The sequence below is a fragment of the Stomoxys calcitrans genome, chromosome 3 (assembly GCF_963082655.1).
Source record: "Stomoxys calcitrans chromosome 3, idStoCalc2.1, whole genome shotgun sequence".
Taxonomy (NCBI): domain Eukaryota; kingdom Metazoa; phylum Arthropoda; class Insecta; order Diptera; family Muscidae; genus Stomoxys; species Stomoxys calcitrans.
Window position 1 is genome coordinate 114,688,316 of NC_081554.1, and position 15,554 is coordinate 114,703,869.

Below are 15,554 nucleotides of genomic sequence, written 5' to 3' on the forward strand. Positions count from 1 at the left end.
TGCGGTAAATGGTTACCACACATGCTAGTCCTTGGAGAACGACCGCCTCCCATTGCACCTGAAGAAATTGACCTCCCCCGGCAAACCAGAGTAGTTCTGGCTCAATTACGTTCCGGCAGATGCAGCCGCCTCAACTCCTACAGAGCAAGGATTGATGCCGACGTGCAAGATGTATGTCCCGATTGTAACCAGGGACCGCACGATAAACGTCAACTGTTTAACTGCCCAGCCAAACCCAATCGACTCAAACCCAGATCCCTGTGGACGCAACCCATCTTAGTCGCAGGGTTCCTGGGTCTTGACACTCTACAGAATCAAGCAGACGAAAGAAAGAACGCAACAAACTGCTACAACAACTACAACAACATGGACCTATATGGCCCATTAACAATCCCAGCCGACCTGCACTAATAAGAAGTGTTATTTCACAGATCAATATTTCGATGAGTTACAAACGGAATGACGAAATAGGTATATAATAAGGGATATCCCTATCCAATGGTGAAGGGTATAAAATTGCCACAAATGAAAAACTTCTTTACTAAGGTAGTTCTGCATAAGTTGGGCAAAGGCAAATGCCATGCTATATGGAAATATATTCTTAATCCCACAAGTAAATATTATTCGTATATATTGGGTTGCCCAAAAAGTAATTGCGGATTTTTCATATAGTCGGCGTTGACAAATTTGTGATTCTGTAATTGCATTCTTTCTTCTGTCAGTTATCAGCTGTTACTTTTAGCTTGCTTAAAAAAAAGGTGTAAAAAAAGTATATTCGATTAAAGTTCATTCTAAGTTTTATTAAAAATGCATTTACTTTCTTTTAAAAAATCCGCAATTACTTTTTGGGCAACCCAATAGAATAGCGTTCCAAGCGCCTCGATCTTCTGCGCTCATTCTAAAATCTATGACACCAAGTTTCGAGGTGTTTCCCACAACTTGATCTTTCCATCGGGCTTTTATTCTTCCCGGTTTGCGTGTACCACCGTGTTTGCCTTCAAAAGACTTCTTTGCTGGAGCTTCTTCATCCATTCTGACAACATGACCTAGCCAACGCAGCCGTTGTATTTTGATGCGTGTAAATATGCTATCGTCGTCATACAGCTCATACAGCTCGTGGTTCATACGTCGCCGAAATTCTCCGTTAACGCAAACTGGTCCATATATTTTATGAAGAATCTTCCTCTCATCTGCTTTCACAAATACCCATGCTTCAGAACCATATAACAGCACGGGTAGTATCAGTGTCTTGTAAAGTGTAGTCTTCGTCTGTCGAGAGGTTGCCTTGTTTCTAAACTGCTTACTTAGTCCAAAGTAGCATCTGTTTGCCAGTATTATTCTTCGCTTTATCTCAAAACTGGTGTCATTCGTTTCGGGTACGGGGGCGCCGAGGTAGATAAAGTTACTGACTATCTCAAAGTAGTGGTTCCCAACTTTCTCCATTTTCTTTATCTGCTCGGTTGTGCAAGGCATTTTGGGAGTTGAAATATCCATTTCGTATTATCTCCATTTACTGCCAGACCCATTTTCACTGACTCTCAAAAGACTCGATTCTTTCAAAGGCTCCAGATATTACTTCCGGTGACCGACCTATGATATCGATATCGTCGGCATAGGCGAGTAGCATGTGTTCTCTTGTGATTAGTGTGCCATATCTATTCACATCTGCATCTCGTATAATCTTCTCCAGCAGGATATTAAAGAGATCACACGATAGGCTGTCTCCTTGTCTGAAACCTCGCCTGGTATTAAATGGTTGGGAGAGATTCTTTCCTATTCTTACTGAGGAACGCGCATCAGCAAGTGTCATCCTGCAGTCTCATTAATTTTGCAAGGATACCAAACTCAGACATGGCTTGAAATACCTTTAACGTAAAGGAGTATTGAAGGCGGCTTTGTAGTCAACGAAGAGATGGTAGGTGTTGATTTGTCCTTCTCGGGTCTTTGCCAGGATTTGGCGCAGTGTGAATATCGGGTCTAGGGTGGATTTACCAGGTCTATAGCCGCATTGATAGGGCCCAATTATCTCACTGACTTTAGGTTTCAATCTTTCACACAGTACGCTCGAGAGTATCTTGTATGCGATGGGGAGGAGACTTATTACTCTGTAGGTGGCACATTCCGTCTTGTCACCTTTCTTGTGTACGGGACATAGTATGCTGAGGTTCCAATCATCGGGTATGCGTTCTTCTAGCCAGATTGCGCAGATAAGCTGATGCATACGCCTTATCAGCGTGTCGCCTCCAGTCTTAAATAGTTCAGCGGGTAACCCGTCGGCTCCTGCTGCCTTGTTGTTCTTTAGTCGGGTTACTGTTACTTGGACCTCATTCTGACTAGGAGGTAAACATTCTATACCATCATCAGGGATTGGTTCTGCGGTATCCTCTTCGACGCCAACATCGGACACTGGCAGTTGGGTAAAATGTTCTTTTCATATCCTCAGCATTTTGTCTGTGTCAGTTACCAGATTTCCTTCTTTGTCTCTGCAGGAGGATGTGCCTGCACCAAAGCCATCGGTTTGGTGTTTAATTCTTTGGTAGAATTTCCGGACTTCATTCTGACTCCTGTACATCTCAATTCGCTCGCACTCACGTCTTTCCATTTCTTTTTTCTTTCTGCGGAATAGACGTTTCTCCTCTCTCCATCTCGACATTCTTGGTCGTACCATGGGTTTTTTGGAGGAGGCTTCCGGTACCCAAGTACAGATTTCGCGGCATTTTCCATGGAGTGGGCAATTGTTTGCCACTGCGTCATTATATCATCGGAACAAGGAGTGCTGTCATCAAGCAGTTGGGTCAGTCGAGTGGAGTATGCCACTGCCATTTGTTGTGTCTGCAGCTTTTCAATGTCCAGCTTCCGTGCAGTGTCAGATCGTACTTTCCTCGCCATGTTCAAACGGGTGCGAACCTTTGCTGCAACAAGGTAATGATCCGAATCTATATTCGCTCCAAGAATCTATCGTACATCTAACACACTGGATGAATGCCTTCCATCTATCACAACGTAATCAATTTGGTTCTCGTGTTTTGACCGGGTGACAGCCATGTGGCTTTGTGAATATTTTTATGTTGAAATCTGGTGCTACTAACTACCATGTTTTTTGTCTTCCTTCCGTATTTTCGCATTAAAATCTCCCAGATCGATTTTAATATCATGGGCGGGGCAGCGGTCATATTCTCTCTCTAGGCGCTCGTAGAAAATACCCTTGGTCTGCTCGTCTTTGTCTTCCGTCGGGGCATGGGCACAAATAAGGCTGATATTGAAGAATTTGGCTTTTTTGCGAATTGTGGCTAGCCTCTCATCCACCGGAGTAAAGCTGGAGGCAAGGTGTTTCAGTCTCCGACTAATCACAAATCCACAGCCAAATTCATGCCTCGTATTATGGCAGCTAAAGTATAGTTCATCACCGTTAGGTGTTGTAGTGACGCCATTCCCAGTCCATCGCACTTCCTGTAAGGCGGTAATATCTGCCTTGTACTTCTCTAATACATCCGCCAGCGCGTATACTGCACCTTCTCTATAAAGAGTGCGGACATTCCAGGTGCAGATCCGCAAATCATGGTCCTTTTTTCGTTTGCGTGGGTCGTCAACGTTGGGGGGGGGGTCTGTTTTTACTATTCCTTTGTTTCTCATAGTAGTTCTCAGATTTCCGGGGGGCGGACCCAGCGCCCCAGCCGCATGGGTTTTGAGGGATTGCACACGTAGCCCTCGTTGTGGCGAGCCGCTTGCTCCACGATCCGACGCTCGCCGCCAGCCGCCCCTAACCTGGGAACAGACGCTGATGTTGGCCATTGGTTATTTGAAGGCGCCAATAACTCGCCTTTTCATCTCGAGTATCATTGGCACTCAGTATTTAATTAAGAGCCAGTGCCACCTGACTCCTCACTGAGACTCTCTTCTTGAAAATCGCAGACTGCCCGCGGCCGCATTTGCAGCTACTCCGCATAAAAACGGAGATTTCCACCATCCGCAACCTGTGGATGCGCCGGGTAGCTTTCAGCTAAGCTTCCCGTGATAACGATGGGCACCACACAAGTCGGAGCTCAAAGTTCCAGCCTGTGTGGTGCTCATATACGGGATGACATTTTTTATTGTCAACAAATCTAAGTTGTTTTGATGCGCTTCGATTCTTTTTTTTTTCAGAACGAGACTTAATACAGACGAGACTTCAAAACAAAATTCAAAGCTTCCTTTTGTTCCTTTTGTGGAACGGAACTAAAAGGAGCGATCAATAAGAGGAACTTAAATGCCCACCTATAGATTGCTGTGATTTTTTGTACACGCAATTGCTATAATAGTGCCAAAGAAATATTTTGTTCATTGGATAGGCAATTTTGTGTATTCCATTCTCTCTGGCAATGGGCGGATATGAAACGAAACCGGTGACAGTTGATGAGGTTGCCACATCATGTCAATAAGGCCATTTTAGTACATAGTGGATGTCACCTAGTTTAGGGTTACCATGACCTACTGGATTATCCACCGCTGCGTTGTTGGGCAGAATGGCGGCGATAGATGTTGCTATAATGATTGACGAATTAATGGGAGAGTAGAAATAAAGACAATTTACTTAAAATACACGCTAGAAGAAAGAAAGGAGAAATATAGTGCAGTGTTTGGTTTCAAAATGTATTATTGTGGGAAATGGTCCTCAAATGTGAGTTTAAAGTTTGTACATTTCATTCATCGTTATTTCTGATGCTGATGTTCCCTTTTGTTGTTCTGCTTGTGTTGTAGTTTCCCAACAAGACCTTTGCTGGTTATTCCATGTCTCCTATAAGCTCGCATAATGATCCCGTGGCGAAAATAGGATACTTCGTTTTTTGATATCTGAAGACCCTCCCCTCCCCTTTACAATAATTTTCAGAAATGCCAGAACTCGAATATTGGTGGTGCGATTTAAGCGAAATTTTGGTATCCAAACAAAAATTTGGTATCCAAATTTTAGATGGGATACCTAGGGAGGCCGCTCCCCCCAAAACCTACCAAATATATATATATATATATATAGTCCAATCACGACAATATGGTTTGAGTCGCATAAAAGGTATTTAATAGTAGAAAAGTATCTGATATCCAATTGTCGGTCCAAGTGTTTGGGGGACCGCCCCAACCCCCAAAACACCCCTAAATCGGACATATTTACCGACCATGGCAATATGGGACTCAAATGATTGGTATTTGCGAGTATATTAAGAATTTGATATCCAAATGTGGAACCAAGTTTCTGGGGGTCCACCCCTTACCCAAAACACCCCCCAAAGGGGACAAATTTACGACCATAGCAATGTGGGGCTCAAATGAAAAGTCTTTGGGATGTAAGCACGAATTTTTTTATCAATATTCGGAGAAATGTGTCTATGGGGCCACCCCCATAAAACCACCCAAATAGGACGTATTTGCTGACTATTGCAATATGGGGCTCAAATAAGAGGTATTTTAGAAGAGAACAAGAATCTGATATATATTTTCAGGTCCAAGTCACTGAGTGGCCGCCTCATCCCTCAAAACAGCCCCCAAAACTGTCATGTTTGTCGATTATGGAAATATAGGGTTCAAATGAAAGATAATTGGGAGTAGATTACGAATTTGATATCAATATCCGGGACCAACTGTCTAACCGTCCATGACAATTTGGGTCTTAAAGAGAGTGATGCTCGACATTGATATTTTATTTAAATAAAAGGTATTTGAGATTAGCAAACGTATTTGATATCCAATTTTGAGGCCAACGGCAATATGGGGTTCAAATAAATGATATTTGAAAGTAGAGCAAGATGCTGATATATTTATTTTCAGTTTGGGCCCCTAAATCGGATATATTTACCGACCATGTCAATGTGAGGCTCAAATGAAAGGTATTGGGGAGTAAAGCACGAAATTGATACCCACTTTCGGGACCAATTATCTGGGTGTCTACCCTTTCTCCAAAAACACCCCACAAAGCAATTATTTACTGACCATCGCAATATAGGGCTCAAATAAAGGTATTTGGGAGTATAATACGAATCCCATATCCAAAAGTGGGACCATGTGTTGGCGGCTCCGCCCCTTCCCCAAATAGTAAAAAATTACCGACCATGGTAATATGTGGCTGAATGAAATGAAAGGTATTTGAGAATTGAAAACGAATTTGATAATAAATTTTGTGGCCAAGTGTTTGAGGGCGACTCATCCCATAAACTCCCCTTAGACCAATGGCAATATGGGGTTTAAAAATGTTTTTTGAGGGTAGAGCACGATACTAATATTTTTTCAGGGCTAAGGGTCTGAAGGACGACCTCACCCCAGAAAACATCTCTAAATTGGACATACATATTAACCGATCTCGGCAAAGTGGGGCTCAAATGAAAGGTATTTGGGAGTAGAGCACGAGATTCATACCCACTTTCGGGACCACGTTTCTGGGGCACTTCCCACTACCAAAATCCATGTGATATCGGGCTCCAATAAAGGCTTTTAAGCTAAAATAAGTCTTTAACATCCAAACTTAGATGACCATAAACCCTCCGAGCGAATTCATAGACGAATAATGGGCTAATAGAATTCAAATAAAGGCGTTTATATTGTTATACTATTTCTAACGCTATAAACCCATGCTGTAGGGTTGCCCAAAAAGTAATTGCGGATTTTTTAAAAGAAAGCAAATGCACTTTTAATAAAACTTAGAATGAACTTTAATCAAATATACTTTTTTTACACTTTTTTTCTAAAGCAAGCTAAAAGTAACAGCTGATAACTGAAAGAAGAAAGAATGCAATTACAGAGTCACAAGCTGTGAAAAAATTTGTCAACGCCGACTATATGAAAAATCCGCAGTTACTTTTTGGGCAACCCAATATATTAAAGAAAAATAAAACATCAAGATACGAACACGATGACGGCACAAAAGCGCACAAGCACAGACAAAAATAAACTTATCCTAGTTATTTCTTATTAATCTTTATGGGATTCTATTTAACCACTTTAGTGCCAACTAGACAGGAACGTAACAAATAAAATTCGCTGGATGTACAAAAAATTTTGGCGACAACCCTATGTTTGGTGCAGTTTTCGAATACATCCAGATCCCAAAATACATTTCTTCTACATCTTTGGAAGCAAACAATCTGCTAGGGCTATTTACAGGCCAAATAGATCTTCCAAAACCCTTCAGAATGTGCTAGTCTGTAGGGTGTTTTATAATAAGACTAGCTGACCGGGCCCGCTCCGCTGCGCCTTCTTTTACTTTATACGGAAAAAATTGCATATCAAATTCGATTTGTAATCTCATTTAAACTCATTATTGCAAAAGTCAGCAAATTTGTCCGGTTTGGGATATTGGCCCTAAAAACTATAAATATTCAGCAAATACTTCTTATTTGGGTGGTGTTGTGGGGTTGGGGTGGCCCCATAGACACTTTTTCCGAATATTGATATCAGAATTGTGCTTTACTCCCAAAGACCTTTCATTAGAGCCCCATATTGCTATGGTCGTAAATTTGTCCTGTTTGGGGGATTTTTTGGGGAGAGGCGGCCCCCCCAAAGCACTTGGACCCATATTTGGATATCAGATTTGTATTCTACACTCAAATACCTTTTATTTAAGCCCCATATTTCCATGGTCAGAAAAAAGTCCTGTTTGGGGGAAGGGGTGGACCTCCAGAAACGTACCTTTCATTTGAGTCCCATATTGCCATGGTCGGTAAATATGTCCGATTTAGGGGTATTTTGGGGGTTGGGGTGGTCCTCCTAACACTTGGTCCGACAATTGGATAACAGATACGTTTTCTAAACTTAATTACCCTTCAAATATATGTTTGGTAGGTTTTAAGGTGGGGCGGTCCCCCTAGGTACCCCATCCGAAATTTGGATACCAAATTTTTATTTTTAGGGTATTATATGAGAGCACACAAAATTTCGTTTAAACCGCACCACCCATCTCTGAGATCTGGCGTTTCTGAAAATTAGGGTAAGGGGGAGGGTCCGCCCCCCTTCAGAGATCATTATGCACCATCTGTGAAAATTTCAAGAAAATCGTTTCAGCCGTTTCTGAGTCTATAAGGAACACACGAACAAACCTACAAACAGACACAAATTGATTTTTGATGTGGGTTATTCAATTGTTTTGATAAAAATTTCAGAATTATGGAGGAATACCTAAAAAAAAAGAAAATGGGAAAATTAAAACAAAATCAGGTCGGGTTTTGAAAACGAGTTTTCAAACTATTTAAATATTTTTAGTTTTTTTAATAATTAATTTTCTTGTTTATTTATATTTTTGCCAGCCACATTTATAAAAAATTAAATTATTCCAGACTTACAAACAAAATATTTTTTTTTAAACAATTTTAAATACTATTTTGTCTAGAGTCTAGAAGCCATTGACGACAATGTCAACAGTATTACGACTGCACTAGTGAAGTCTTTCGAAGTAAGTTGTCCTCTTCGAGGAAGGAAATCAGCCCAAGAAAAGCCGTGGATGGCTGGGGAGATTCGCTACATTGGGAAAGAGGTCCGTAGACCTTTTAACAGGACACGTCGTAAAAAAATGGAAGTAAATTGCGATGTGTATTACACACGGCTCAATAAATACAATTAGATTACCAGAGCAGTGCCTCCTGGAAGCTTTTCTGTGACCAGGTCGATAGCTTAAATGACGTCGCCAAGATGAAAAAGTTTCTCTCAAAAACCCGTGTTCAAATTGGAACATTAGTAGACGACATAAGAGTGAGAACAAAGGCAACGGAGGAGATGTTGAGGCTTTTGTTGATAACGCATTTTCCACAGGATACGAAGGGACTCACGGAGACACTGGAATCTTGGAATAATGAGATTGATCGAAGGTTTATCATAACGGAATTTATGGTCAAGGAAGCCTTGAGGAGCTTCAAACCACAAACCATTTAAGTCACCCGGACCTGATGGAATATTTCCGGCATTATTCCATCAGGTCCGGAACAGGTGGATAAATTCCGAATCCCATGACATATATATAAGAGAGAAAGTGGCCCAGGGCACGCCACAGGGGGGCATTTTATCGCCACTCCTATGGGTGACCACCATAAATAACCTATTACAGATATTAACTGAGGAGGGATTTGAAGCCGTCTGCTATGCACACGATGTTATAATACTACTTAGGGGTAAGGATCCGAACGAGCTATGCAGTAGGGCCGAAATGGTCTTGCGTATGGCATATGACTGGGCTAGACCCAGAGGTCTCAATTTTCACCAAGAGAAGGCTGAAATATGCGTGTTCACGAGGAAGACGATGGTGGGCCAATTTAACGCACCACGTTTCCTCAATAAGACGATTTTGATATCTGACAAGGTCAAATACTTAGGTGTGATCTTGGACAGGAAACTGAGTTGGAAGTGTCACATTCAGATGCGTACTGAGAAGGCTCACAGATGTTGGGCACTATGTAGACGGACTGTAGGCTCGTAATGGGGCCCGAATCCGAGGTTAGTCCAGGACCATACAACAAGTTGAGAGAACATCTTGGCATAGCGGAACGATGAGGCCCATGCCCACTAGGGAACTGGAGCCTATTCTGGAAATCAGTTTTGGGCTGACGGAACCCTAGTATTGCCAGAGTCTACATTGAGAACTGTTTAAGACTGCCTGGCCATAAAACGGTCCTGCAGGCGGAGATCCGGGCGATCACGGAATGTGTGTGGTGGTGTGGTACTAACGCGAGGACGTCGAATGTCAACATCTTTACAGACAATAGAATGGCCATAAGGGTAATAACAACCAGGACGGTAAGGTCACGAACAGTCTTGGAGTGTAGAAGGAGATTAACGTCTTCTCTGAGGATGGCACAATTCGCATCGTTTGGTTGCCGGACCATAAAGGAGTAAGGGGGAATGAAATGCAGACGTTTTAGCACTGAAGATCTAAGAACTGCCGTCGATAAACTTGGTTTCAACGTTGTCTGATTTAAGGGCGTGGCTGACAAACGTTCATTTAACACTGTGGAACAGCAAAACAGTCGAAGAAAATCCTATGGGGTGATCCGGATGTGAGAGGACGAGGCTGTTACTGAAAGGAAGTAAGAAGGAGGTCAGTATAGCTTTTGCTGCCATAACGGGACGCATAGGACTAAGAGCTCATGTAGGGCATGTGGGGAAGATGATGACATGTTGGAGCATTTCCTATGTCATTGCCCGGCTTTCGCGGGCAAATTATACAATTGATCTTAAAAGAACATATTGTTACATCTGCTTTTTGTGGAACTAAGAGCCTAAATTGGAAAATCGGTCTATAAAACAACTATATAAAAATGTGGTCTAATCATGGGCATACGCTGGTCGGATGACTGGATGCTTAAATTAACTCACTTCAAATTTCAATTTCAAATTTCCACAAAATCGGGTAAAAATTGCAGATTTTATGGACTTAAGGCCCTAAATCGGCAGATCTGTGTATATAGAAAGCTTTATCGAAACATGTATCGATATGAACCATATTCGGGTCTGTTTCAAATTTCAGCGAAATTGGGTTATAAATGCGGTTTTTATGAGCTGAAGACCCTAAATGGGAAGATCGGTCTATGTTGCAACTATATCTAAATATGGTCCGATTTTGCTCTTTCAAGAACTTAACCTGTGTACACAAAAAAAAAATAAAAATCGGCTTTAATCACGAAATTAATTGATCCACTTCAATCACGAAAATGATATCAATCAAAGTTTTTGAAAAAGGTGATTGAAAAATTTTTCAACTACAAAAATTTCACATTCAATTAAAATAATGATTGAAAACTTTTGAAAAGTTCTATTAATTTCTTAATTGATCCAATTAAAAAAATTATTGAAATTTTCGAAATATCCAATTAATTTTTTAATTGGATGAAATAAATATTTTTTTGAAAATATGCAAATGTTATTTTAAAGTTTTAACGAAAAGCGCGTTGTATAGGGCGCACCCTCGATTTCGATGGTTCAACATGGTTCACATGTGTATGTAAAACTCCTGGAACACGAATTTGAGTTTTATGTTTGGGTCCATGATCACTTCTTAGACACAAAACACCTTCGGGGGATTAACCAGTTTTTCCAGAAAGAGTGCGGAAGTAAACCCAAGAGAAACGCATTTATCTAGAGTATGTTTTCATTAGATCGATGCTAAAGACGCCATTATGCTTTAGAAAACCGTCTAGAAATTAAAAAAGGCAGTCAAAATACTGTTTGCGTGGGTTTTTATCTTCTATATACAGAACGTATTTAACAAAATTTGACTTGACTTACTGAAAACAGCTGTTTTCCGTCTATAAAATCAGCTGTTTTCAATGAATTGGCGAACGAATCGAGTGAGAAAAAAAAATAAAAAGCTAGTGGTCTAGTCGGTCATTGTTTAATTGAAAAATATGAAATTTTCAATCACATTTTATTATTATAAAAAATTTTGTAAGTTTCAATTTAAAGTATGATTGAATCAAATAATTTTTAATTGAGAATTTCAAAAATTTCAATCACGATCGTATTTGAAAAAAGTTTACATTCAATTAAAAAAATTATTGAATCAATTACTTTTTTAATTGAAAGCGACAAAAATTTCAATCACGGTCGTAATTGAAAAAAGTTTAGATTCAATTATAAAATGATTGAATCAATTAATGTTTTTGTTGAAAATTGCCGAAATTTCAATCACTATCGTAATTGAAAAAAACTTTAACTAAATATCTCCATTTTTGAAAGCTGTAGAGTGATTACAACAGACGGACCAACACACGGACATTGTTAAAAAGTCTTAGAATTTTATGACGATACTTTGTAAGGTCGGAAATGGATATTTCGATGTGTTTCAAACGGAATAACTAAATGAATATTGCCCTATTTTATGGTGGTGGTATAAAAATTTGACTGCAATTTGATCTTAAGAGAGAAAAAATTGAGATTTAGAGAAAATTTAATTACAATTTTGTATTTAGAAAACCATTCCTTGAAATTTTGAATTTAGAAAAAATTTCATTGAAATTTGAAAATCACTAAAACATGTTTTTAGAAACAAAATTTTTCAATTTGGCCTTTAAATAGCCCAAATGCAAAATTTCATGAAAATTACTCATTTAGAAAAAGTTTAATTTAAAGATTGTCTGTAAATAAATTACATATTAAAAAAATTGTTACGGTCAGATCCAAATATATCTTGGATAAGATAAGGTTGAAGCTTATTAGATCCAAATGGATCTGCTATATCCAATTATATATAATTATATCTGATACTTTATATACTATAGTTATACAACAATATTTGGTAGTCGATATAATTGGATATGGGACCATACAGGGACGTAGCCCGGGTGGTCCCACGGATTCGAGCTCCCCCATTAAAATGCTTTTGTCTAAAGAAATAATAATAAATTAAATTTATTCTAAACACAAAATTTTAATAAAACGTTTTAAAATGACAAAATTTCATATTTATAATATTCTACAGAGACAAAATTTTGTTCAGACCAGGACCACCTTAAAATAATTTTTCTTAAATACAAAATTTTAATGAAATTTTTTTCTTAAGTACAAAATTTTAATGAAATTTTTTGTAAACAAATTTTAATGAAATTTTTTCTAAAGTTCAAAAAATAATACACACACACAACCAAAACTCGTAGACAGATGTTAACAGTGCACTTCGCGAGAAAAAATTGCACTCAGCTGTTTATGGTACAATACCTGGTAATTATATCATGATTATTTTCATGTAAACAATAGAAAAAAATAGACACAATTTTGCATTTATCTTACGTAAAGTAATGGTTCGTGAAGAAGGTTCCATGTATAAAACTTCCTAAAATTGGGAATAAGACAAGTAATGTTGTTTTTAAAACAACAGTACTTGTCTTACTCGCCGTATTTTCCTCTTTTCCAAAGCAAGAATTAAAATATATCCATTGCAACGTTGGAATCTCCAATATAACTGCTGGCAGTAATAGGTCTGTTTGGGTATTTTTCCACTACAAATTTGCAGAAGAGTAAGAGCCATTTTACTCTCTTTTTAAAAAATTAGCAAGCAAACGTACGCAAACGACTTCCAGTGAAAATTTGCATAAAACAGCTGATTTTTGTTTTGGTTGGACTTTATGTGCTTGCTTGGAAAACAATTTTTTATGTAAAAAATGCTACCGATAATTATGAGGTATTTGATTACTTTCTTAGATAATAGAAATGCAAAAAAAATGCTGATTTCATTCAATATGACATTCTCTCATTATATATGAAAAATTTTTCACAAAAGTCTTGTTATAATTGAAAATTTTTTAATGTTTCAATAAAGTAACCGTGAAAAACATGTGTTTTCACCGGTGAAAAACGAACATAGTACCAGCCGTAATGTAGAACAACCGATTCGAGGTAAAATTACAAATTCATTTGTCGAGTTCTCTGTTCCTGAACACTAGCTGCTGCCATGAATCTTCATTAAAAGTAAATAAAAATGAAACAAATGTAATCATTACCAATAAACAATATCTATATTTTTTTTACTTACCTCTGCCTTTTTGATACATTTTGGCGTTTGCTTTTGTATTTTCATATAACGGCTGCTTTTCATAGAACAACTGACCTTTACAAAACATCTGTTCAAAGTTGCAAATTTCTGCTGGCAAAAAAAGTCCCAGGAGAAATTTGCATGTTCTCTATTTTCTAACTGTCAAAATTTACTCCCTCTCGCGCTCACTTCTGCTGGCAAATAAAGTACGCGAACGACTTCCCGTAAAAATTTTTGAAAATTTTCATAAATTTTTGAGTTCCCAAACACAGCTAATATTACTGCTAGCAGTAATTTTTACATCTCAGCCCAAGGCGGATTTAAAAAAAGCTAGTCTCACGCGAACAGCTGTTAGCAGCCGGCCAGCTTTGACGGTATTAAGGTGACACATTTTTTTTTTTGTTTGCATTATCTTTGTTGTTATCTTCTTTCTCATATATTTTCTGTTCGTGTACGCACACGTTTACACACACGCACACAAATTTTTTTGTGTGTGTTGGCAAAACGTCGATCAGCTTGATGGCGGATTGCACCTTATAATTTGTGGTTGTTGTACAAACGAGACAACCTTTAATTGTTTCGCCATGATCTGACCCAAGGCGTATTTTAAAAGGTGGTCTCACACGAACAGCTGTTAACAGTCGGCCAGGTTTGACGGTATTAAAATGTCAGATTTTTGTTTGAATTCTCTTTGTTGTGTTCTTCTTTCTCGGATATTCCCTGCTCATGTACGCACAATTTTCTTTGTGTGTTGGCAAAACGTCGATCAGCTTGTTGACAAGATGGCGGATTGCCCCATATGGTTTGTGGTTGTTATACAAATGAGACCACCTTAAATTGTTTCTCTCATCTTACCATAGAAGATTCGACACACGCTTAGAATGTGAAAATATTTTAAAATCCAAACCAAGTATTTGACGTTCTAGTGGGATTTGCATACAACTCTGAAGTTGCACAATTCCATCAGCTGCCCAAGTGTACGTAAGAAAGTACCAAAGTATCCAGATTATCATCGCTGCTTCATAGCACAACAACACAACACAAATAAATAAAAGTGGTCACACACACAAAAAGTCGACTAAATTTTTTTCTTTGTCCGTGATTAATAAATACGTCATAAGAATTTTAGAGAATAATTTTTTGAGGAATTAATAGTAAAACGTATATAACTCTATTATTATGGATTGTGAAGATATGCAAATGATAATCTCCGAAGAACCAAACCTCTCGGTATGAATTTTTTCTTTAAGTGAAAAAAACTGCTAAAATTGTTTATAACAATTGATATGGATACACTGAATTATTTTGGATTTGTGAAAAAAATGTAAATTGCAAAAAAGAAAGAATTTTTAAAAACTGTACCAAAAACTACGCAGTGGAATATCCATATTATGCATCTCAATTTTCATCAGGGGTTGTTTACAAACACTACTACTTTTAGGAACGCAAAGAGGGTGGCAAGCGTGGAAGAAAACCTGGTCGCAAGGCATCAAATGAAAAAGTGGACATTAAAGCCAAACTAGGCAAGTGTTTTTTATATGCTATTTGAAATTCGTTAATATTTAAAACGTTTCATTTAGAACGAAGTCGTCAAAGTGCCCGAGAATGCAGAGCCCGTAAAAAACTAAGATACCAATACTTAGAAGAGTTGGTTGCTGATCGCGAAAAGGCCGTTCTTGCTTTACGGGCTGAATTGGAGCGTGTAAGTCAGTATACAAACAATTTCATACAAAAATTTTTAATAAGTGGTAATGATTAATTTCTTTTTATTCATTTAGTTCAAACAATGGAGCTGTGAGTTAAGCGAGGGAAGAATTCCAAATGGGTTTCATCAGTTGTTAGAGGAGTCTGGAATTCTTAAGCAAGAGATAGCATAATAATTTAAATGCATAGGTAACATGTTAGTTTTTTTAAGCAAAAAATCATTCTCATATGCAAAATTTCCCATGAACATTCTATTAAGGAACTTGGGCAAGCTATATATGTATATATATATGTATTACACCCACTAAAATTGTAATATAAGTATAAAGGCAGTGTAAGTAATAAATCTTACTCTAAAAAAAAACGTGTTTAT

At 38.3% G+C, this 15,554-nt stretch overlaps 1 protein-coding gene across 1 annotated transcript; it reads left to right on the forward strand.

The window, feature by feature from the left end:
* Window positions 1–14,491: 14,491 nt before the first annotated feature.
* Window positions 14,492–15,554, forward strand: LOC106081134 (REPTOR-binding partner). Its single transcript, XM_013242889.2, has 4 exons — window positions 14,492–14,707; window positions 14,919–15,000; window positions 15,058–15,179; window positions 15,256–15,554. Exons 1-4 carry the CDS (start codon window positions 14,657–14,659, stop codon window positions 15,352–15,354), a joined length of 354 nt encoding a protein of 117 aa, XP_013098343.1. The 5' UTR covers window positions 14,492–14,656; the 3' UTR covers window positions 15,355–15,554.